Below are 23,141 nucleotides of genomic sequence, written 5' to 3' on the forward strand. Positions count from 1 at the left end.
ACTAAAAACTAGATAACATAGGCCATCAAAGTGTCGAAAATGGACGAATTCGGCTCTTGAGGTCGTTTCCAAGATAGTTTTATATTTTTTCTAAAACAATAAAAATTCTAATTAGATCTAAAAAATCAAAATTAGTCCATTTTAAATAAAAAATATGATAATAGTACCAAATTTTTTTCTAAAAATGTAACCTATCTTAATTGGTCTACTTGAATCTTAGTTATTCAAGAATAATAGATATAACTACAAACAAATAAATATTATGAAAATAAAAAATGAATGTGAAAAACTGAAAAGTATCATGCCAATAGATAGGTTACATTTTTAGAAAACTTTTGATGCACAATTCATATTTTTTTGATTTAAAATGAATTACTTATGATTTTTTTACTTTAAATTTGAATATTTTAATTCTCACAAAAATGGAAAACTACTTTCGAAACCACCCAAGAGGTCAAATTTGATTGACCGGTTTCAATAGTTAAATGTCCTTTGTTATCCGATTTTGTAGTTGAATGTTGGAAAACAGATTTTTATGATAGTTTGAGGGTGTAAAGTGAACTTTTCCCTATTTTTATACAAATATGGCACAAATAAAAAAAGAATATCAATTGGATTGTTTGAGTTAATATCCATTTCAAGATATATATTGGATTCATATGTGAATATTCTGCCACTCTAACAACAAACTTTTAATTGTGATGCGGTCATGCAGAGCAAGTCTATTGGCTAAGACCTTAGCTAGATTATTTTTTGTTATAATGTGCATTAAACTGATGGGCCTATAATATTTTACTCCTCCTTTAATTTATATAAAAAAAGATAAGTTACGGTATTGATACTGACTATCCAAGCAATTTTGATGCAAACATAATTTAAATTTGGAGACTTCGGGGAAAAAAAGGAAGAAGAATACATATCCAGGATATCATACCACAGTTGAGAAGGTCTAGCGTCCCCAAACAATAGTTGGGAGATATTCCAAGTTTAGGATTACTTGGGACTTGCTTTTGCAGCCTCCAATAAATCATCCTCATTATTCTTTTCTCTTCTAATTTCTCACAGTATGTAGATGAACACTTAGAATAATCCATTTTAACATCCAAATAAACAATTGAAAACATTATGTCAATATATCCATTGTTAGTTACTAATTTGGGTTGGTTCAGATTACTTAGTGCCGCGGGCCTAGGAGGGCAGCGCGCTTGGCTGCTGAGGAGCTAGCTAGTATCGCTGAGCTTCTTAACCTAATGCACTTGGACTGTGAGGAGTCATCAGCATTTAAATTTGTAGATTTCAAATTTAATTTCAAACGCAATATACAGTTCAAATGCATCTAATAGTAAAAAATAAAACATGGACAAAGTAAATATTGAGCATTACACACTCCCATGGAGCTGCCACAAATGCTTCTTTTTTTCTTTTTCTTTTTTTGAGCACAGCTGCCACAAATAACAAGGCATGGCCGTGTCAAAGAAAATTGGAGGGTTTGTAGAATTTCGACTTCGTGGTATGAACTTGCATTACAGTAGGCGAGGCACGTCACTGACTTGATGAGCTATTTTGAGTATTGGCGGTGTGTTTGGCAAGTGATGGGAAAGGATACGGGAATTATGGATTTATGGTTGGGAGTTGAGAGGGGGGAATTCAGTTGGGAATTGGACTTTCGGTCCCAATCTCTCATTTGGTTTGTAATAAAAAAAATATGAGCCGGCTGGAGTCAATTATTACAATGAAAAACAGGGGACTATAAAGGCACTGCCAAAGCAAAATCGTCCTATATACGGAGAGTATCCTGAAGAAAAGATGGCAGCCTGAGATGCACAGAAACATATCAGATACAAACCAATCTTTTCGTATAAACTATGAAAATTTCAATCTGAGTCCTAAGCGGAGAGGCGCAGAGGGTGGGAGGGAGATTTGCAAAAGTGTGATTACCCAATCCAAGTGCGAGTCTAGATTGTAAAATTATTTAATCTCCCATACTTTTAGATGTTGATTCGATGACTCAGATTAAAATTTCTATAATTTGCACGAAAAAATTAGTTCCGCAAAGGAGAAGTCCAATTTCGCCGTGCAAGTCCGATCCCGGACCCGGCGTGCACTGGGGACGGTCGCGATCGAGTCGGTGTCCCATCACACGGTAACCCGGCCGTGTCCTTCAAGGCTTCGCCGACCCAACAGCCGCCGCCCGACCCATATAGATTCATCGACGGCCCAGCCACGCGCGACCCAGAGCCCACACAGTCCCGCCTCTTCTACCTCTGCTCCAATCCAAAATCCACCGACCTCTCGGCGTCGGCGGGCGCGCGAACCCTACCTCCCCCGCCAGCCTCATGGGGCCGGCCGTCGTGGCGAGCCGGAAGCGCGGGGCGGACGCTTTCCTCGGCGCTGGCGACCCCTTCGACCTGCCGCGCCTGATGAAGCGCGGCCGCTGCTCGGCGTCCGCGGCCGCCGCCGACCTCAGCTTCCCGCTGGAGTCCGACCCGGTTGAAGCGCTCCAGCTCATCTTCCCCGGCGCCGATCCACAGGTGCGCCAACGTACGTGCGCGCGGCGCCCCCATCGATGATAATGATTGATTTGGCTCGCGCTCTGCTTCCTCGTGATTGTGCTTTGTTATGATGCATTGATACGTGGATTTTTTTTTTCTTTAGTCCTAATTCATCACGACGAACAGAAATAGAAACGCACCGATAGAGCAGAGGGCAAGCGAGGGACAGTGGATATTTTTTGTGCTGCGATTAGCGTGAAATCTTTAGCAACTGATAAACTTGACTGCAAAACTCGGGGCCTTTTGGATTTCAATCCATCCGGTCAACACGAACCGGTCAGGTATCCTGAGTTCTGACCAGTCGGGACCAAGGAACATCTTCAGTCATGTGCTGTTTGTCTTACGGTGCAAGATGGTACTGATTAGGATGTGTGCCTGATACTTTGTTTTTTCCCCTTAATTTACAGATTCTACGAGATCATTTACAAGCGTCAGGAAATGTCTTGGATGCTGCAATCAGAGCATTCAAAGATTATTTGGCAGATAGAAGCACAGAATCTGCTTCTGCCTTAACCTATGCTCCATCTGACAGCGGGGCAAACGATGCCGTCCCATCTGAAGGTATGCAACATCTGCATAAACCCAAAATGTTCAATTTACAACGCAATTGTTATATTCATCACAGTTAGGAAAATCAACAATTGTCACTGCTGCCAATACGCCATGGCTATTTGTGACATATTTCCATGCTACCAAAGTGTTAGCTTAATGAATCAAAAAAAAAGTGTTAGCTTAACCATTTAAACCAGTTAACTTAAACCTTACATCATCAATGCCTATTGCAGTTGATTTGCCACTGTCAACTATTCCCACCAATGGCTCTGAATGGGCAGAGCTCATTGTCAAGGAGATGTCCTCTGCTTCAGATTTGGTTGATGCCAAGAATCGCGCCTTCAAGATACTCAAAATACTGGAAAATTCTGCTGCTAGGGCTAGCCCAGATGAAAAACACAAAGTGAACAAGGTATTATCAAAAGTTATATATTGCTTAATTCTGAAACTGGACTTGCTAACGATAAGTTATTCATACTTCTGAGCTCACCTAAATTAGTGTTGCCCATCCAGGAGCACAAGATAGTGAAGCAGATGCTGGGAGCCCTACTTCACCAGAACGGCGTTCTGAAGCGGGCATTTCTCATACAGCACAATCGGCTCAAGGAGTATCAAGAGATGGTGGAGGAGCGGTCTCAATTCAATCAGATCCTTGAGAATTACCAGAAGCAAATAAAGGCATTAGAGGTAGGTTTCGTGAAACAATAGCTATAATATAATAATTCTTAATTTTCATCAATTCTCTACTGACCATCTCATCCGGTACTATACAGGAGAAGAACTATGCCTTGTCATTTCATCTTCAGCAAGTGAACCAATGCAGCAACACCTACGGTTATCGCAATCCAGACGTCTGCTAACCAATACTGTTTGTTGAAGAACACACATCTAATGATCATACTACTGCAGAAATTTATGGGTCAATCCACCAGGTCCTGAAACTGAGGAGGGAAATCTTTTTCGGACAGAAAAAGTATCAAAGGATATATTCATGTGTGGTATTGCAATGACTTTGTGTTTGTCAGAATTCTCTAAACCATTTTGTGAGAAAAAGTATCCAATCTAGTTTAAGCGAGCAAAATTCGAGTGATTGGAAAAGTCATGTAAACCATTTTGTTCTAAATTATTATGATAGCATATTGTGATAGTTCTCCATCAAGCTCCTACTGAGAAACGATGATAAAAAAGCCTTTATACAGGGGGTTTGAGGATGTGGCTAATTCTCTTTCCTTGCACACTTATTGTAAGCATCTCACATGCACTTGTGGCCGCATGGTCTATCACAGCAATCCATTTTGAAATCAATGGTTGGAGATGGGTGAAAGAATCATGAGTAGGTGAGAAAATGAATGGTTGGATGACATCTCATGTGGACGAGATGAACATGTGTAGATACATTATGTGGTCACATGTAGATAGATTATCTGGTCGCATGTGCATGTTGGGAGACTTTCCCATCTTCCAGGGATCATCCATCTAATAAACAATGTGTATTTTTATTTGACGTTGTTACGGCACATTGCTTCCAGATCTGAACACAAATCTTCATATTATATTTCGCTCGCCATTCACCTGCTTCCCTAAACAATGCCAGTCCACATCATGGAACTCTATTTTTTTTCTTCATGAGAAGTACTGTGCTACTAGATATGTAACCTTGAGGATCAAGCAGAGATGCAACCTCAATCATGGACCAAGAACTCCAATCCTCCCACCATTACTTCTTCTTGGTCGTGATCTTGCTGCTACCTCTCCTCGCAGTCAAGCTCCGGCGGCGCAACCACAGCAAGAACCCGCCTCCAGGGCCATGGCGGCTGCCGGTGATCGGCAGCCTGCACCACCTCGTGGGCGCGCTCCCGCACCGCGCCATGCGTGACCTGGCCCGGCGGCACGGCCCGCTCATGCTGCTCCGCCTGGGCGAGCTCCCGGTCGTGGTGGCGTCGTCGCCCGACGCGGCGCGGGAGGTCATGCGGACCCACGACGCCGCGTTCGCGACGCGGCCCCGGACCGCCACCCTGCGGGAGCTCTCGCGGGACGGGCTCGGCGTCGCGTTCGCGCCGCACGGCGAGCACTGGCGCCAGCTCCGCAAGCTCTGCGTCACCGAGCTGCTCAGCGCGCGGCGCGTGCGGTCCCTCCGCCGCGGGCGCGAGGCCGAGGCCGCCAACCTCGTCGCGTCCGTCGCGTCGCTGTCGTCGGCGCCGACCAAGCCCGTGAACGTCAGCGCCCTTCTCGCCACGTACGTCACCGACGCGATCGTTCGTGCCGTGGTGGGCGACCGGATCAGCGACCGGGACGCGTTCCTGGAGAAGCTGGACGAGGGCGTCAAGGTGGCCGCGGGGTTCAGCCTCGCCGACGTGTTCCCGTCGTCACGGCTCGCGCGCGCGTTCAGCGGGGCGGCGCGCCGCGCGCGCGCGCACCACCGCGAGATGACCCGGCTCATGGACAGCGTCATCGAGGAGCACAGGCAGAGGAGGGCGGCCGGCGCCGGCAGCGAGGAGGAAGACCTCCTCGACGTGCTGCTCAGGATCCAGAAGGACGGCGGCCTGCAGGTTCCCCTCGACATGGGCACCATACGCGCCGTGATCATCGTAAGATTAGCTCCCTGATCTCGCCAAGTCGCCATTCGCCAACGTCCTCGAATAAACCATGTTCTACGCGTTCGACACACCTGACGAAATTTTCGGATGCTGCGAAGGATCTTTTCAGTGCCGGGAGCGAGACGACGGCGACGACGCTGCAGTGGGCCATGGCGGAGCTGATGCGGCACCCGGCGGCGCTGCGCAAGGCGCAGGCCGAGGTGCGCCGCGTGCTCGCAGGGGCGGGCCGCGTGACGGAGGACGCGCTGCCGGAGCTGCGCTACCTGCAGCTCGTCATCAAGGAGACGCTGCGGCTGCACGCCGCGGTGCCGCTGCTCCTCCCGCGCGAGTGCCAGGAGGAGACGCGAGGCGTCCTCGGCTACGACGTGCCCAGGGGCGCGATGGTGCTGGTCAACGCGTGGGCGATCGGCCGGGACGCCGCGACCTGGGGCCCCGACGCCGAGGAGTTCCTGCCGGAGAGGTTCGAGGGCGGCGGCGCCGGGGCGGAGATGGACTTCAGGGGCACGGACTTCGAGTTCGTGCCGTTCGGCGCGGGCCGGAGGATCTGCCCGGGCATAGCGCTTGGCCTCGCCGTCATGGAGCTCGGTCTCGCCAGCCTCCTCTTCCACTTCGACTGGGAGCTCCCCGGAGGAGCTCGACATGGCCGAGGGGCTCGGGATCACGGCGAGGAGGAAGACCGACCTGTGGATGCAGGCCACCGTGCGCGTACCTGCACCTAATATCTAATATCTAGAGGGGAGGAAGAAGAATGGTGGATCTGTGAGCGGGTGGAATCCTAGAAAATATATTTTATTTGTTGGATGGAACATCTTTTTTCCTCCATAAAAAATTATTTTCTTCTTTCTCGAACATTTCCATCCTAACTTGAACATTCTTTCCTAGATACTATACAATATTGATTTTGTGGCGGTAGAGGTTCACTGAATTGGGCTGAATTGCTTCAGGTTCATAGAGACCCAAGAAGTAATCTTCGAGACTCAGAGAGAAATGGTGAACTCACGAGTCACCATTTACTTTAATTGAAGGAGCTTGTACTCAACTGCTTCAAGCAAGCAGCTGTTCAGGAGGTTGGCCATCTGAGATGAATGGGAAGAAACACCTTGTCACTTTGTGACTTGTCCTTGGGGTTCATCAGGCATTGCAAGTGCTATTGAAATTAGATTGCACATCTCAAAAGGACAAGACTCAAGATTGATTATTGATTTATTGGGTGTTGGGGGTGGGGTGGGGTTGGGGGGGGGGGGGGGGGGCGAGGACGAGCGCGCCCTCGAGGATGAAGGTGGCCGGGGCCACTGGTAGGCGAAACGTTTGGGTACCCAAATCCCAAAACGAGAGTAGGGTGGAGAGGGCCGCACGGTTGGGGGTGATGGCGGCGCTGGAGGTGGTGACGGCGCCGGAGATGCTGGACGAGGTGATTGCGGGTGCGAACACGGGGTTGCGGAGAGCGACGACGACCCAAGACGACCAGTGTGGGCATATGGTGAGGTAGCGAAATGAAAGCGTTGGGATGGTGCACAGCGGCGGCAGGGTTGGGGTTTGTGGGGGGAGAGGGAAGGAGAGGGGGAGGAAAGTGGGAGGCTTGGGGTCGTGGAGGGGGAGGAAAGTGGGAGCCAATGGAGGCAGCCATTTCATTGGGTAAGGCGGCGAACGCGGTGGATCGGGATGGTCTTCCACCCTGCCGTGCCACCGATAGCGAGAAGACACAGATTGGGCTGGGAGGGGGGGAGGGGGTCCGCAATTTAGGGTAGTCAGGGCTCAGGTTAGAGGTTACCCACAACTTCATTCGGATTGAGAGATAAAATTTGGACCAAATACAAATAATTTGACTCGCATAACCCATATTAGAATGGTTGGTTACAAGCTACAAAAATTCTTGGAGATAATAAACTATGATTTTTTATCATAAATAATAAATTTGGAGATAATAATTTGGAGAGAAAACCAAAGAGAAAAGGGATGAGAGGGAGAGGGGCTCGTGGGCCGTGGACAAACTGTGGGCCTTGATTACTCTGAGTTTGTGCTTCAGGTAGAGAGAGAGAGCCCTCTCAAAAAGAGAGAGAGAGAGAGAGAGAGAGAGAAGAGAAACGGAACTGAGAAAAAAGAGGGGAAGAGCCGGAGCAACCGAGGGAGGTGGAGGAGACGGCGGCCAGCGAGCGAGCGCCGGAAGGGGAAGAGCTCCACTAGAGCGTGCGGTTGCGAGGAGACGAGGAGATGTGGCGGAGGCGGCTGGGAGCTTTCCTTCTCCGATCCCCGCCGTCTTCCTCCTCCACAGCCGCCTCTTCTTGCCAGCATCGCCGCCACCACCTCCTCCCCCGCGAGGTAACACTATTTTCTCATTCTTTTTTCTTTTTCCTTCTCCCACCCCGCGCGCATTCCATCCCACACCTCGTCCGGGCCTCGTCGACCGCTCTCTCCTCCACGCTTATGGTCTTCGGATCTGTGTGCTGCAGGAACCTCCAGCCCTCAATCGTCTTGCAAGGCTCTTCACGTCCCAAGCTGTAACTCCGTGTTTCCTCTCAAACATATGCATTGCTGTTCGCTTCGGCAGCATAATAAGCTGCTCCTCGCGTGTGAGTAATCGATTCACTGGGATCTCTTGTTTCTCCAGGGAAGTGATGGTGGCAATTCCCAGAAGCCGTTCATTGCTTTCGTCTTAGGTAAAGTTTTCCTTTTTCTTCTTCTTGTTTTTTTGCCCCCTGAGATGAAGATTCTACTTTGCCTACTTTACATGCACTTTTGCCCCGACATATATGGACCGTAAAACCCACACGAGTATTTACTAGAGACATACTTAACAGACTTCCACTCAATGAATGTCAAACCGATGCTATTTGAAGTTTGACTCTGGTTGGTTCAATGCTGCATAATCACATCATTCAACAACAAATTCCTCCCTGTAGGGGGTCCTGGCAGTGGCAAAGGAACACAATGCACCAAGATTGCTTTAGATTTCGGATTTGCCCATTTGAGCGCTGGTGACCTTCTGCGCCATGAAATAGCATCTGGCAGTGAGAAAGGGTAATAGTATCTTGTCATATGATCTCCTCCTGTCATCTCCTCCTGTCCATCTTTGGATGCCCTTCCTGTGCAAAGAATTTCAGTGCATTGCTTCAACGCTACGCATGGTTTTACACTTCAGGGAGTTGATCGTGGACATCATTAAGGAAGGGAGGATTGTCCCATCAGAGATAACCGTGGAACTCATCAGGAAAGCTATGGAAGCGAGCAATGCCAATAAGGTTCTTATTGATGGCTTCCCAAGGTGTGAGGAAAACAGAATCGCTTTTGAAAGAATTGTAAGTCAATTTTGACCCCCCCTGCATTGCATTGCATTGATAGTTCAGGACTGCCTACAAAGTGATTTTTTTGGATAAACAATTACAAACTCTGTGCGGTTCAACACATCAGTTCTGGACTTCTGGTTGAACTTTTTTTTGCCAATACTTCACATGGATGGACCTTTCTGCTGTTTAAAGCTGCTCAATTTATTTAATAACTTTAGCAGACATGACTTTACTTTTTTTACTACAGCATGCATGCTGGCCTATACTTCTATTACTAGTATGTCTTATGAATAAGCAGATGATCACAATTGTACAAATCACTGTGTGATGCTTGAGAATTATGCACTCTTTTGGAGTACTTATATCAATTAGTGCTGGTGCAGTCATTTATTAAGAAGACCAGCATGACACCTGAGTTTTTTTTTTCATGTTTATGTAAATTAGTACTCCTTCATACCTGTTCTCAATTCTAATACATCAATGTATGTGTACCAAAAACTTTCAGGTTGGAAGAGAACCAGACATTGTGGTTTTCTTTGACTGTCCTGAGGATGAGATGGTTAAACGCCTTCTAGGCCGTAACCAGGTTAGTCTCTACCCTTCGCTCTTGAACTCTTGACTGATATTTACTCAAAGCAAGCATGATTTTCCCACAGTATAGTGTGAGGAATCGTGTTCCGTAGTTGAAAATAGAATTATATTCATATATTATAAAGAAAAAAAACGAAAAAAATAACTTATTTAACTCAGTAATCTAAGGCGCATAACAAATATTTAGCAGAAATCTACTGAAGGTTTTTGAAATATGGCAATGCAAATATGAATATACTAAGTTTAAGCTTAAGTTATGTCAATCCCTTCCTTTTGTTCTATTATTGTCATTTTCTCACAAATACCTTTTAGGGGCGGGTTGATGATAACATTGAGACAATCAAGAAGCGTCTTAAGGTGTTTGAGAGTTTGAATATTCCTGTTATTGACTACTATTCTTCTAGGGGAAAGGTTCGCAAGGTAAGTAAACTATTTTGTTCTGCACACAGCTATGCAAACAGGACAACTTCTATATCTTACATTGCTCTGACTCCTTTTGTTGCAAAGCTGAATGGCAAAGCTTCTTTGTCTAACTGTAAAATTTCTATCTGTATTCCGGAATCTATCTAATGTCAGTGTATGTACTTAAGAAGAATATGATTAAAGAAGCATAAATGGCGGCATGTGTTGAAACACAAAAGTTAACAGATATGACACAGTTCCTTTGATAACGTCTGCGTTGCTGTATAACCTCAACTTTCTTTGTTTTGGGGAGAAGTGAAATCTACATATCGGTTAGATTTTAGATGAGCAACTGTTGGTGTGATCATCCGGGGAACATCCCTTGCATATGTTAAGTCGCTAAATTGCTGCAAAAGGGAGATGAACCAGGGATATACTTGGTATAATGTTTTTCTCTGTATGTCGACTTGAGGGTATAGTACGTATAACACTAGAACTGTTCAACTGCATGCAGATAAATGCCACGGGCACTGCAGATGAAATCTTTGAAGCAGTCTGCAAGCTCTTTTCGTCCTTAAGGTAAATTCCAGTGCATGACATTTGAAATTTCTCTGAAAGATTGATGATACAGTTATAGAAATGGTTATGCTGTTTTTCTTCTAGAAGAAAGGGACCACATATTTGGTATGCCTAATTTTATGCCCTAGAGTAGTGAACCATGTGTGGCTGTCCTAAAGAAGTTTTATTTTTTGCTTTATATGACTGCTTGCAGATTATTATCTAATAGCACCAAATTGTCTGTGTATCGGTAGTCGTCATGTATGATGGTGAATTGGTAATAGTAGCAAGTTGTTTCATGGTAACATTTTTTCATCACTACTCAAAAGTAAAAAACAATTTCTCACTTGTAGGGTTGCCACTGTAGTTATAGAAAGCAATCAGCTAAGCTAATCATTATTGCTAGTAAAAGCCTGGTACAGCGTGGCCGGCGTGGAGTGCGCAGAGGGGAACGCAGAAGCAGCTGGGATTGGGGAAGAGAGCGCAGGACGTAACGCGAGGAGTGGACGGGCGCCGGACTGTCTTCGTCACCGGCGAGGACAGGTTCCTCGGCCGTGACCGAAGCCAGCTCGCACCCAAAGCGGGAGAGCTTTATTCCTCGATGATCCTGATTACAAGCTAGGCGGTGACCTTTATAGATTAGGTCCCGATCAAGCTAGCTACTAACAACCTGCTAACAACCTCCTACTAATGCGGAAACAAACTCCTAGCTTCTCCCGTGAAAACAGCACCTGAAGCCTGCGCTAGCCACCTTGCTGTTGCGCCTGTTGCCGCTTGTTGCGCCGGTGGTAGTGCTTGCCAACAAACGCGTCGACAACAAAGCCTGACTATTATGATTCCGTGCCCTTTGTGTTGATGGTTGACAACAAAGAAAGGCATGGCTGACAAGCAAAATGGCTGATGGCAGCAAGAGAGTAGGATAAGGATGGAACGGGATGTATTTGTATTTTTGTTGACTCATTTAAGCTATGCTTGTAGCCATTTTGTTGACCCATTTTGATGATGGCGACAACATCTGCAGGCCCCAACTTTGTTAGTGTTATGTATAGGGTGGTGTAATCATTTTACCATTTGTAGGGCAACTCGTGCATTACTTGTCAACATGCAGGCGAAAGAGAATTCTAATTACTGTGAATTTCAATCATTAGCTCATGTTATACTAAGATCATGAACAACAGAAATTTGCACTCTTTGCAGGTTCTGATGAGGATACTGTCTTCCAAGGAATCCCGGGAGTTCGCTTAGGAATTATCTGGTATTTATTTTTCTTAAAGCCAGTGCTCACTTTGGTGCAGTAATTGTACATACACGCTATGCCTTTACCAAATAATACCCACAGAAATACATATGCCTTGTGACACATCTAACCTGAAGCTCGTCCTGCAGTGCAGGAATTATTTGTTCCCTTTTTTCTTCTTCTGAATTTGTACTGCAACTCCTACATATGGTTTGCCGCCCATGCTCTGTGTTTGTCTTCTTTTTCACTTGTTACCGTTTTATGATGGATGCGGATATAAGATTTGGTTACCTGAGATTGAGACAACAGTAAGTCAAAACCGTGGCATGTGTTGTACTAGCTTTATGCAGATTTAGTGGCTGGTTACTAAGATGGAGTAGAGAACCATATGCGCAACTGTGTTTTACATCGAGCCTCTTGATTGTGCCATGGCGGGCTGCTCACTTGGACTTTCAGATAACATAAAAGCTTTGCAAAAGCTCATTAGGAACTCAGAGAAGCATAGGCAAATCTGAATTAAAATAGGATCTTATGGAGACAAACAAGAGATTTACAGGCTAATTGCCCATCCAGGAAACAAGCACAACTACGACAATGCCAACAGTAGTTCCTGCACTCAACTTTGATGAGGCATCTGCAGCGGAGTCTGAAGATGGTGAAGAGCCATCATCGAGACTACCTTGCCCTGAACCATGATGGCTCCTCAAACTTGGGCTGTTCCCTTCTGCTGACACATCAACCGATGCCCTAAACTTGGGCAGCTTGCCGGTGAGCCTGTTGTTTCTGACATCAACGAGGACAAGATTCGGCAACGCCGCGAGGGCATCCGGGATCTCCCCGGTGAGACGGTTGCCGGCCAGGTCAAGCTTCCTCAGCCCTGTCAAGTTGGCGATGGCCGGCGATATCGTCCCTGACAAGTTGTAGTTCGTCAGGCCGAGGGCGGTCACCACTGACGCGTCGCATACCACGCCCAGCCAGCCATTGCAGGCGTCGTTCCCCGTCCACGACCTCGAAAGATTGAGCGGGTAGCCGAAGCCCTCCGCCACCCGCAGCAGAGCGCTCACCTGCGCGTTGCATGGCCCGGGCTCGTCCAAGCAGAAGCCGTTCCCGGCGACCACGTCGGCGGCCACGGCGGGGCCGAACGCCGGCACCGGGCCCTGGAGGTGGTTGTAGGACAGGGAGATGTCTGCCAGGCTCGCCATCCTGCCCAGGGACGCCGGTATCACGCCGGTGAGGTTGTTGTGGGACAGGCGCAGCGTCCTGATCGACGTGAGGCTGGCGACCACGGCCGCCGCCGGGAAGCGGCCGGTGATGCTGGCGTTGGAGGCCGAGAAGGCGCGGAGGGAAGGGCAGCTGAAGATGGCGTCGGGGAACGGCCACGGCGGGAGGGGCAGGCCGTCCATGCTGAGGCTCCGCAGCGCGGGCGCCGCGCGGAGGAAGTCCCCCGGGAGGGACGTGAAGGCGTTGCCCTCGAGGGAGAGGCGGGTCAGGGACGGGGCTCGGAGCGGCGGGACCGCGCCGGAGAGGGCGTTGCCCTGGAGCTCGAGCGACTCCAGCGCGGTGAGGCTGGAGAGGGAGGACCAGGGTTAACAATTTCGGCGAAATTTCGGAAAATTTTTCGTTTCCGCTAGTTACCGGGATCCGAAATTTCGGTATTTTTCGGTATATTTCGTTTTCAAATTCAAAATTCAACAAATTTCGACCGAAATTCAACGAAATTCGCCGAAATTTACCGAAATTTCGGAACGGAATTCCGTTTCCGCTAAACACCGGGATTTGACCGGAAAACGAAATGGTTAACCCTGGGGAGGACGGCAGGGTCCCCGCCAGGCCTTGCCCCGCGAGGTCGATGGCGGTGACGCGGCGGGGGATCTTGAAATGCTTCATCTCCATCCCCATGGTGGAGCGAGGCTCGAGGCGGCGCGCGCCGCGTCTCCGCCGGGGTTTCTCCGTCGACGTCTGGCTGACAGCTTATCTGCGCTACGGTTTTGCATGCACGCGCTACTCAGTAAATTTTGACAGCTAGTAGCGCGGCTAGCTTCCAAGTTCCAACACAAAACTTCAATTCACTACTACTGGCAGTTGGGGGCAGGAAGGGAAGGTCACGTTCTATGGCATTGGAAATTATACTCATCCCTTATATGACATTGACCTCACATATCATAGACATAAAAAAAAATTCCCTATATGCCAAGACACACAAGGGATGAGTTATATTTTTCAACGTCATAGATGGAATTTACTCTTGAAACGATCCTCCCCGCCCACTCGAAGCCTCATATATGACCTGTGGAAAACGATAGCATCATCAGAGTATTTCATTTTTAGTTATAATATTTTTAGTTATCATTTATTTTTGTGTAACAAAGGTTTAGGTTTTTGAACTTTGAGAAATATTTTTATTCAAAACTTGTTGACATAAAGACGTCTCAGTGTCCGAATTGTAAGTAGAATGGATTCTACTTAGATATTTACGCGGATGAATTGTAAAAGCGCTTTTCATCGCAAGTGATGGAGGCCTGATGTGCGTCGTCAGCCTCCCCTAGCCGGCGGCGGCGGCGCCGCGCCCGTGTAGCAGTCGACGGTAACGCCGTTGGCCTCTGCAGGGATGGGCAGCGGCTGCCTGGTTTCGGCGGCTTTCCTCTTCAGGTCCTTCAGCTGGCAAACCACCCTGGCCAGCAAGGTGGCCTTGTCCATGTGTTTGGCATTCATTTACAAACCTTGTTTGGCAGCGGCAAAAATTGAACAGCTCGATCGATAGGTCTGCATGTATCTTCCCTGAATCCCCTGATGCCGTTCAGATGCTCTGGAGACATGTACTACACCTTTGTGAGGAACTGAGCATTGCTAGGACCGATGAATGAAAAGTAAAAGTTAATGTTGCCGCATTCACTTTTTATTGATACCCAGTCATGTATTTTCTCCCTATTATGCATTTTCTTTCTCAAGAACCTAAATATATAGAACTTTATTTCTTCCGTGACTGATGTAGCTAGCTATCCACCCTATATTCCTTCACGAACAAAGAACTTTGTGAATTCTATTTCCTTCGCAAAATGGATTACAGGAGTCTAAGGCCCCGTTGGATAGTGAGACAAAAATTTCAGTCCCCACACTAATTAAGAGTAAATGTAGGCTAATTACAAAACCGATTGCATAAATAAAGGCAAATTGTCGAGATAAATCCTTTAAACCTAATGAAATCATAAATTTGGCAATATTGTACTACAGTAAACACGTGCTGATCATGGGCTAATTAGGTTTAATGGGTTCATCTCAACAATTAGCCACAACTTGTACAATTACTTTTGCAATTAGCCCTTATTCAGTCCATCTAATCGGTGTCAAAAGATAGGATTAAAGTTTAACCCCTATGATCCAAACACCCCCTAACCCATTTTCTTTTCCACATTGTTGGATCTTGTTCAAAGGCGGCCCAGACACTGGAATTAGCATAACAGGTTCATTATGCTGCACAAATGTTCGTCAGATTATGGCATTGGAAGAAGGCGGAATGTCTTCCCTGTTTTTCTTATTTACAATGCGGGACATAGTTACAATTGCAGCAATTTATCTGAAACTCGAATCAGAAGAATCATGATGCAAAGGAAAATAATGGTGGCTTCGATTACTGCATCTAAGGCCATCAACCGCTCTGCTGCGTTCTTAAAAGTTTCACGCCCACGCACCTGCCCAATATGAGCTTTGTTGTAAGTAGTAGTGCAGGAAATCTTTTTATTTTACAGAACGATCTTTACAAATCTAAATTCTGACAAACGACAGGCATGGCAAGAAAGTGAAAAGTATCACTAGTGCTAACATGTCAAACCTGCTACTATATAGAACTAGACGCTGAAATATCACTAGAAATAACATGTCGAGGTAGAAAACAAACAATGCAGGTTTAGTTCTCCTTTAGCTTTATATGGACTATTGATAGAATGATAGTTAATACATGAAGCCTAAGGTTGTTAGCCCGAGTGGTGCGAAGCAACCGGCGGCACTCCACAGGTGGGGGGTTCGAACCCCCACCGGGGCGAATTTCCCCGCCTGTGGGAAAAAACCCCCTCGCTGTGCTCCTGATAGCTTGGGCTGTGTAGTCAGCCTGGCCCGGCTTGGCGTCACGGTTTCCCGGCCCAGTGGGTAACGGTCCCGGCCTGGGTAACGGTTCCAGGAAATGGCACCAGACCCAAGGTCAGAAAGAGCCGGGGTTCGGGGGGTTTCTCGGCCTGCGTTAGAAGGCCTCCTTCTAAGAATGCTCGGGGGGGGGGGGGGGGGGGGGGGGCGGCTAGCCCCTCGCAGGTCGAATTTTTTTTTATAGTTAATACATGAAAGGAAGACTATGGTTTAATAACACAATTCAAGTTATCAACTGCTACTGCCTATTGACCAATAACTTGTTTAGGAAAGCTGTGAGAAGCGCTAAATCATTTGTAGCCCTCTTTACTACTAATTACTGACATTTTGTTTGGTTGATGTAAAAAAAAAAAAAAACTGTAGCAGTACTGCAGGAGAATCTCTGTCCCAAGAATTAGGACGGCAAAGTAGCTGAATAGTCTCCCCCACTAAGTTGGGAACTGAGAGATCAAGAAGCTAGCAACAGGTCAGTAATAGTTATTTATTTATTCATATACATCAGTTCCAAATGGTTGAGGACTCTTTGTTAAAGCACGGAGATAATCCATAAAGGCAAGCAAGAAATATACCGAAAAATCCTGCCATGCGAGGGAGCCTGCCCCCTGGCTGGCTGTCCCCCAAATCCAACACTACCTTTTCTTACTGAAACAGGAGGGGAGACCCCTACTGCACAATTTTATAGAAGAATAAAATAAGGAAGTATGTACAGGGAGAAGTCGCAGACTCAAAAAGGAGATCTTAACAAAAGAAAACAAAGCCTGTTACTGTCTCGAGCCAAGCTTCTAACAACATTACATTTCCTTAAATAAAGTTCAATTGTGATGATGTGATGGAAAATGAATGTTTCTGGGCAAAACGAGAATGGAGATCTAAATTACCCTGTAAAGACAATGGGTGAATCATCACTAGAAAGTTTTTTTTTAATGTGGGATTGCTAACTTTTAATGCTGTATGAAAAAAATTTATTGATCCATGATACGAAGGAAGAAATTCAAACCTCTAAAAGATAATTCAATTTAATGGGGAAGTTCTGCTCAGCATGTTGGATACAGTAACGTAACATATCCAATATAGCCAGATCAGTTTGGTAATCATCAGATCCTGTTCAGAATATATCAGATGTAGTACATCATAATACTGCATACTAAAAGTTTGAAACATGACACAAGCAATGTAATACCTGGTATATCAAAAATTTGACAGGCAGGAATGCCAAATACTTCTGCTAACTCGTTTTGAACATGTGCGCGCTGGAGCATCGATAGGCAATCACCATGTGTGACCACAACAACAGGTTTGTCATCTGCAGTAATGTTTGTCATCATCACATCCATGTCTACAATAGCTAGTTTTAAATATCAATGCAAAACGAGCATTCTTCACAAATCAAGTAAACAATGCAAACCAATAATTTATATCCAGATATATTACTACAAAAATCAATAATATGTACACGTACATTTTCTCTAAAAAGCATCGTACCAGTTACAGGAATATGGAATTAACTAAATGTATTATTCATCTATGTGAAAAAACTGTATTAGTAAAATTCCTATTATAAAAGGGATGCATTATCCTATAAACATCTTAGCAATCCCTACCTCCAATTGATAAAAATGGATACATAAATGTTTCACGCAGTATGTCAATGTATCCTTTCTTGTTGCTTTCAGTTGCCTCAAGGATAGAAACACCATCAACAACAAATATAACAAAGTTGACCTTCCTGGTTTTGTAACAAAGAATATTGAATTGTCTCCCAAATGGTTTGATGTCCTTAGTTTTATTTCCTTCATCAGTATCCCTGCTAAAACTGTAAAACAAATTCATTGAGGTAGGTGATGTTGAGTAGTCTTGATATGCTACTTCCGCAGCTTAAGGCTACAAGAAAATTAAGAAAAATGAAACAGACATGCCAAGCAATATTACCACATAAAAATATTCTGAATGCCATGTTATGTGCATTCCAACGTGTAAGTCATGTAACAAACTCTTGAATTTTTTTCATGATTTTTCTATTAAATATTAACTCAAGCATAGCTTTTCAAGTATAATTAATTGGGGATTAAGAAACATGAGGTGAAAATAGAAATAATATGGCAAAATGAGGACTTCTTTGGATGATTACAACACTGTCACATCCAAAATCCAAATTCAAAAGATATCGTGATCCTGGCTACAATCTGCTCAGATATGTTGGCAGAAAAAAAAGAGGAGCATTTTAAGTTTTGCTCACTCAGAATAAATCACTATTCTTACAACATCATTCAGTGTATACTGTTTTGATAAATTCATCACAAGAAACAAAAGGCTACCAAGTTTTAAGTGATGACTCAAAAGTTGTCACAAATGTAAAGCCAAATAAATGCTAAAAAGCACAAAGATAAGATAATATAATTACAAACTGCTTACCACGTCATTGTCTCCCCATGGCTGATTCCCTTTGTCATCCACTGCTGCAGCATATTGAATTTTTTCTGTGGATCGATTGATAAGCTCTGTGTATCATAAATACATATAGCAGTCGAATTCCTCGGAATTGGGTACTCCTGAAGAAAAAGCGTACCATTTGATTTTGAATTTCCTAGCAAAATAAACAGTAATAGACAAACAAATTCAGTTGCAAATTGCCAAGAAACAGCATCCTAAAAAACAAAAAAAAACAATACAGAAACTTACGTGACACCTGCGCTCGATCTGGTGCAAAGGGAACATCATCCTTGTCAAAGACCCTTGTAATTCGGTTCACAAGTGTGCTCTTGCCCGCACCTCTAGGGCCCACTAAAAGTAGTGTAGTGATCTCGGGCAAGATATAATCCCCAGCTTTTGTGCCGCCAGCTCCCTCAATGCAATCCCCAGGCTTATACCTGCTCATAAACTGAGTTTCTAATAACACACTTACTGAGTTGAAGATTAATAAAGTGAACTTAGGGGCTTGTGGCGCACCGCAACACTGCACTGTTAGGTGACAGTTATTAATCTTTTCCAGTAATTAGATTCGGTGGTTTATTTGACAAAACCAGAAATTCAGTCTAAAAAAAATCGTGTTTGTTTGGTAAACAGAGTATGTTCAAGATGCGATCGTTGTATTTTGTATCAAAAACTGTAATTTGACTATTGGTGTATTCTACCGTAGAAACCGTAATCAGACACCAAGAACATAGTTTTCGGAAAGATTGGCTGAAAGGGAGAGATTTACTTTTAGAATTTCGGACTCTGCCGATTGTGTTGTTCCAAAGAAAAAGGAAAAGAAAAATCAGGTTACCTCCTGATGAACTCTTTCGCCTCTCGCAGGCGGTCCTGCAGCCTGCGGCCGAAGTAGAGAGCCTCAACCTCGGCGTCGTCGCAGTCAGAGCACCCATCAGATGCTTCGTCGTTGCAAACCGACGAGATGGCCACGTAGTCGGCGAACTCTACACCCTCACAAAAAAAGTCAAGTTCAATAAAGTGATGATCGTTCCAGATTGGGAACTATGAGATCATAGGGTGGTGGCAGAGAAATCACCAGGAGGAACCTCCGACGAGCACGACGGTGAGGAGGGGATGCTGGTGGGGGTGATGTCGCCGCCGCCGCCCATGGAATTTTCCTCGAATTTAGCGGAGTTCAGGGTTTTCTCGGGGGGGGGGGGGGGGGACGGTTTGGGGGGCGGCGCAGACTGAAAAGAGAGAGGAAAGAGGGCTGTTAGGGAACAATCTTTGATTCTGGATATTATTTATATAATAAAACTGGTATTTGCATCTTGCCCATCCACTTTGTTGCAAATTTATGATACAACCTTTGCATAAAGAGGAAAACGGGAGGTGGGGGCGCTGGGGTGGAAAGGGACCGGACCCATAGAGTTCCTACTCGACAATAGGGACTCAGGATATATTAAAAAAATAATAAACTCCTTGTACCCCTGCTCTAGGGAGGCGAGAACGTCTCCGGTGCTCCCGCACCCATAGGTACTCCCATGCTCCCACAAAAAAATGCAAAGGAAAAGTGCACGGTAAATTCAACCAAAAATATATGTGGATAGATGATTCAATTCTCTACATTGTTGCAAAATTTCAGATCCAATGAATATTTGTGCACGGAGCAAGGAACAAGACAAAATCAGCATGTAAACGGGTCCGTTTTTACTGTTTATCATGCCCGCTAACAACATGCTGGTTTTGTCTTTTTTGTTACTCTTTACACAAAAGTTCGTTGGACTTGGAATTTTGCAACAATGTAGAACCTGTAATCATGTATGCACACATATTTTTTGTTGAATTTACCAAGAACTTTTTCTTTGTATTTTTTTAATGGGAGCATGGGAGCACCTCATGGGCTGGGAGCACTGGAGACATCCCCGCTAGGAGGCTCCTAAATTCTGCTCCCGAGCCTCTTCTCCCACGGACGCATAGGAGGCTCTACTCGTCGGCTGTTGCTATTTTGCAGTGGTGCCTCGACCTCGCATCTTCCTTCTCCTAGCAGATCAAGCGGCGCCGGTCCAAATCGAGTGCCACACGAGCTCGCCCCAGCCAACGTCCTAATGGTTGAGCTTCCTACGGCCGGCATCCCGGAACACGACCGGCCAGGACCGAGCTCCTCCTCCAAGCTCGAGATTCCTCCGCCAAATCAAGCGGGGGAACTTATTTATTATTTTAGTTTTATTTTTTATATATCTATTTATTAAAATATTTGTTGATAAATATATTGTTTTAAAGTAGTTATCTTTGTTATATTATTAAACTTTAGTTTGTAACGATTTTGTATTCCAGAACTACAATAAATAAAATATCACTGCGTTCGGCAGGCTGGAGCTGGAGCTGGAGTGGTATGAGAGAAAAATACTGTTGGGCTGGCTGAAGCTGGAGGCTGGAGTGGTGTGAGAGAAAAATAATGTTGGGCTGGAGCTGAAGCTGGTTGCCGAACACAGTGTATATAAACGTGAGAGCTCCTCCACCAAGCTCTCAGTGGCTTTCTAAAAAAAACTCGATCGGGTACGATGTTCTCGCCATTTTTTTTATCAAGAAGCAGCAACTTTTGCTCGGCCAAAAAAAACCTTTGAACCCTGTCTTCTCTAGCCAGCGAGGAGAATTTAACCTCAATCTAAAATTCCCTCCATCGGTATTCGAATCTAGAACCTGAAAAATGCTACTAGAGCCTAAAGTCCCATTCAGTAGCTCACTGACTTTGAGCCTTTCACGTTTTTCTCTCTATGATGACTGGTGAGGTGAAGGTTATCTTACTGTGTTGCTTCAATTGCATGACGTGGTGTATATCTGGTTTCTGGTAGACTGATACACATCCCGATCTACCATTAACAGGTCCTCAGGTCAGCCACAGTAGGGAGTGTCATCGTATAATTATCTTAAACACTCCCATTAGCTTAAATTTTTGGGTTAAATTGGTTGGTGCATGCAGCTCGAGACTTATAAATAACTCTTATCATATCAGCAAATTTACTGATGTGTTATGATATTTAATACTAATGACACTCCTGTTGCACTCCATTGAGATTGGTTTCTTAGTCTCACACTACAACAGCTCAACAAAATTTGGTGTTTCAGACAAAACAAGTAAGTTCTTTGCTGCGTACATTTTACTTGTCTGATCTGAAATGACAACTTTTGCTAGCCGAAAGAGTTAAAATAGACCATAACTTTCCTCCATCCTAAATTATAATGCAATGTTACGTGTGGACACCATAACTTTCCTTCATCCTAAACTTTGATGAAATCATGCATTTGACTCGAGCAAATAAATGTGACATTTTTCCTTTCTTTTCGTGTCAATGGTCGACGGATATCCCATCACAAAGGGAGTGGCTAAAATGAGAGGGAGAGAAAATAACCAAACTATGCATACTTAATCGCCTATGGAGCTTCGAGATATTAGAAAGCGCACATGGGTTTTATTTCAAAAAAAAAAGGAAAGTGCACATAGGTGGAAAAAAGAAGCTGTTGTCTCTATTAACTTGGTGCGAAGAAAGAACGTGATTCTAAATAGTTATTGATATGTTTTGTACAATTTCAATAACAACGAAGATATCCTTTTATCTCTCTCCTATGCGTAACGTGTCCTCAGTCCATGGCGCTGATGACCTCTTTTCACAATGGGACACTTTCTCTTGATTTACAAGATATGGTCATAAATAATTGGCAAAAGCAACATTGGAATCTCGATATCTGTTATACGGTGTGAGCTCTTTGTTGAACTCATGGATTACTCTGAATATATTTGGAGAAATTAAAAGCCAACAGACCAAATTGCAGGAGTGCATGTAGTCATAGGGCCTGTTTGGGAGGGCTCCGGCTCCTCTGGTGGAACTGGAGCGGTTTTGAAAAACGTTTGGCAAAATGGCTTCATCTATTGGACTGGAATTGTGAAATGTCTAAGTTGCCCTTTCCGATATTTTTTTTATTTTTTCTTTCCTTTCTCTTTTTTCCTCTCCTTTTCTTTTCCCCTCCTTTTCTTTTTTTCCTCCTCTCCTTATCCAATCGTCCGTCCCCCTTCCTCTCCTCCGCCCCGCGTCCCGATCTCCACTTGCGCCGCTGCCTCCAGCCCTCCGCCCGCGCCGCCGGCCCCCCGCGGCCCCTCCCCGCGGCCGCCGCCAGCATTCTCCTCCCCGCTGCCGCCGCCGGTCGCCTCCTCCCCACGGCACGCCTCCCTCCTGCCGCCCGCACCTCCTGGTCCTCCTCCCACAGGCCACCACCACCTCCTCCCGCCGGCCGCCGCTGCGAGCTTCGGCCGCACCCACCGGACTCCACCCGCGCCCCTCCTCCTGCCGTCTGCGCCTCCTCCCACCGACCGCCGCCGCGAGCTCCGGCCGACCCCTGCACTCGCGGCCCTGCTGGCCGCCGCCCTCCTCCCTTCCGGCGGCCCGCCCCACCTCCGCTTCGCCAGCGACCCTGGGATCTCTCCGCCCCGCCCCGCCGCGCCTCGGGCTGCCCCCACGGCGAGCTCCCATCGGCTGCCCTCCTCGTCCGCGCTCTCACCAACCCGCCCCGCCGCACCTCAAGCTGCTGCCGGCGCACGACCTCCCTTCGCCGCGGCAAGCTCCCATCGGCCACCCTCCTCTCCGCGAGCCGCGCTCCTGCGGCGGCCGTCGGCCACATGTCTGCTCGAGGGTAGGGTTGGTAATGGTGCTCTGGAGTCCCTCGGAGCCAGGTGAAGCCACCATTTCGTGGCTCCACCAACGCCAAAGTGCTCCAGTGAGCGCGTTTCGCGGGGCTCCAGAGCCGGAGCCAAGGGTGAAGACCC

At 46.0% G+C, this 23,141-nt stretch overlaps 4 protein-coding genes and 1 pseudogene across 8 annotated transcripts; 3 read left to right on the forward strand and 2 right to left on the reverse strand.

Moving 5' to 3' along the window:
• Nucleotides 1-2,235: 2,235 nt before the first annotated feature.
• On the forward strand, nucleotides 2,236-4,324 carry LOC120704025. Its single transcript, XM_039988264.1, has 5 exons — nucleotides 2,236-2,531; nucleotides 2,960-3,113; nucleotides 3,338-3,516; nucleotides 3,618-3,791; nucleotides 3,878-4,324. Exons 1-5 carry the CDS (start codon nucleotides 2,337-2,339, stop codon nucleotides 3,962-3,964), a joined length of 789 nt encoding a protein of 262 aa, XP_039844198.1. The 5' UTR covers nucleotides 2,236-2,336; the 3' UTR covers nucleotides 3,965-4,324.
• Nucleotides 4,325-4,457: 133 nt separating this feature from the next.
• Nucleotides 4,458-6,505, forward strand: LOC120704024 (annotated as a pseudogene).
• A 1,245-nt stretch (nucleotides 6,506-7,750) lies between these two features.
• On the forward strand, nucleotides 7,751-12,020 carry LOC120704026 (UMP-CMP kinase 2-like). 2 transcript variants are annotated; one of them, XM_039988265.1, is made up of 9 exons: nucleotides 7,751-8,020; nucleotides 8,152-8,199; nucleotides 8,310-8,358; nucleotides 8,602-8,719; nucleotides 8,841-8,997; nucleotides 9,491-9,571; nucleotides 9,889-9,996; nucleotides 10,493-10,557; nucleotides 11,734-12,020. In XM_039988265.1, exons 1-9 carry the CDS (start codon nucleotides 7,913-7,915, stop codon nucleotides 11,738-11,740), a joined length of 741 nt encoding a protein of 246 aa, XP_039844199.1. In that variant the 5' UTR covers nucleotides 7,751-7,912; the 3' UTR covers nucleotides 11,741-12,020. The 2 variants fall into 2 exon arrangements, 1 of the variants encoding a protein (XP_039844199.1); XR_005687364.1 differs by having other exon boundaries at nucleotides 9,889-10,557.
• Nucleotides 12,021-12,330: 310 nt separating this feature from the next.
• On the reverse strand, nucleotides 12,331-13,672 carry LOC120702232 (receptor-like kinase TMK3). The gene is made up of 2 exons (XM_039985957.1): nucleotides 13,575-13,672; nucleotides 12,331-13,339 (listed from the first exon to the last, which is right to left on the reverse strand). The coding sequence occupies exons 1-2, from the start codon at nucleotides 13,670-13,672 to the stop codon at nucleotides 12,331-12,333; spliced, it is 1,107 nt and encodes a 368-aa protein (XP_039841891.1).
• A 1,436-nt stretch (nucleotides 13,673-15,108) lies between these two features.
• Nucleotides 15,109-19,591, reverse strand: LOC120704027. Of its 4 annotated transcripts, XR_005687365.1 has the most exons (9): nucleotides 19,416-19,579; nucleotides 19,176-19,323; nucleotides 18,590-18,777; nucleotides 18,323-18,494; nucleotides 17,512-17,723; nucleotides 17,091-17,213; nucleotides 16,908-17,011; nucleotides 16,480-16,576; nucleotides 15,320-15,462 (listed from the first exon to the last, which is right to left on the reverse strand). XR_005687365.1 is itself a non-coding variant. In XM_039988266.1 (8 exons), the coding sequence occupies exons 1-8, from the start codon at nucleotides 19,486-19,488 to the stop codon at nucleotides 15,328-15,330; spliced, it is 1,155 nt and encodes a 384-aa protein (XP_039844200.1). In that variant the 5' UTR covers nucleotides 19,489-19,591; the 3' UTR covers nucleotides 15,109-15,327. The 4 variants fall into 4 exon arrangements, 3 of the variants coding, with proteins under 3 accessions (XP_039844200.1, XP_039844202.1, XP_039844201.1); XM_039988266.1 differs by lacking the exon at nucleotides 16,480-16,576 and having other exon boundaries at nucleotides 15,109-15,462; nucleotides 19,416-19,591; XM_039988267.1 differs by lacking the exons at nucleotides 15,320-15,462; nucleotides 16,480-16,576 and adding an exon at nucleotides 16,619-16,789.
• Nucleotides 19,592-23,141: the final 3,550 nt, after the last annotated feature.

Source organism: Panicum virgatum, chromosome 4K, assembly GCF_016808335.1.
Source record: "Panicum virgatum strain AP13 chromosome 4K, P.virgatum_v5, whole genome shotgun sequence".
NCBI lineage: Eukaryota > Viridiplantae > Streptophyta > Magnoliopsida > Poales > Poaceae > Panicum > Panicum virgatum.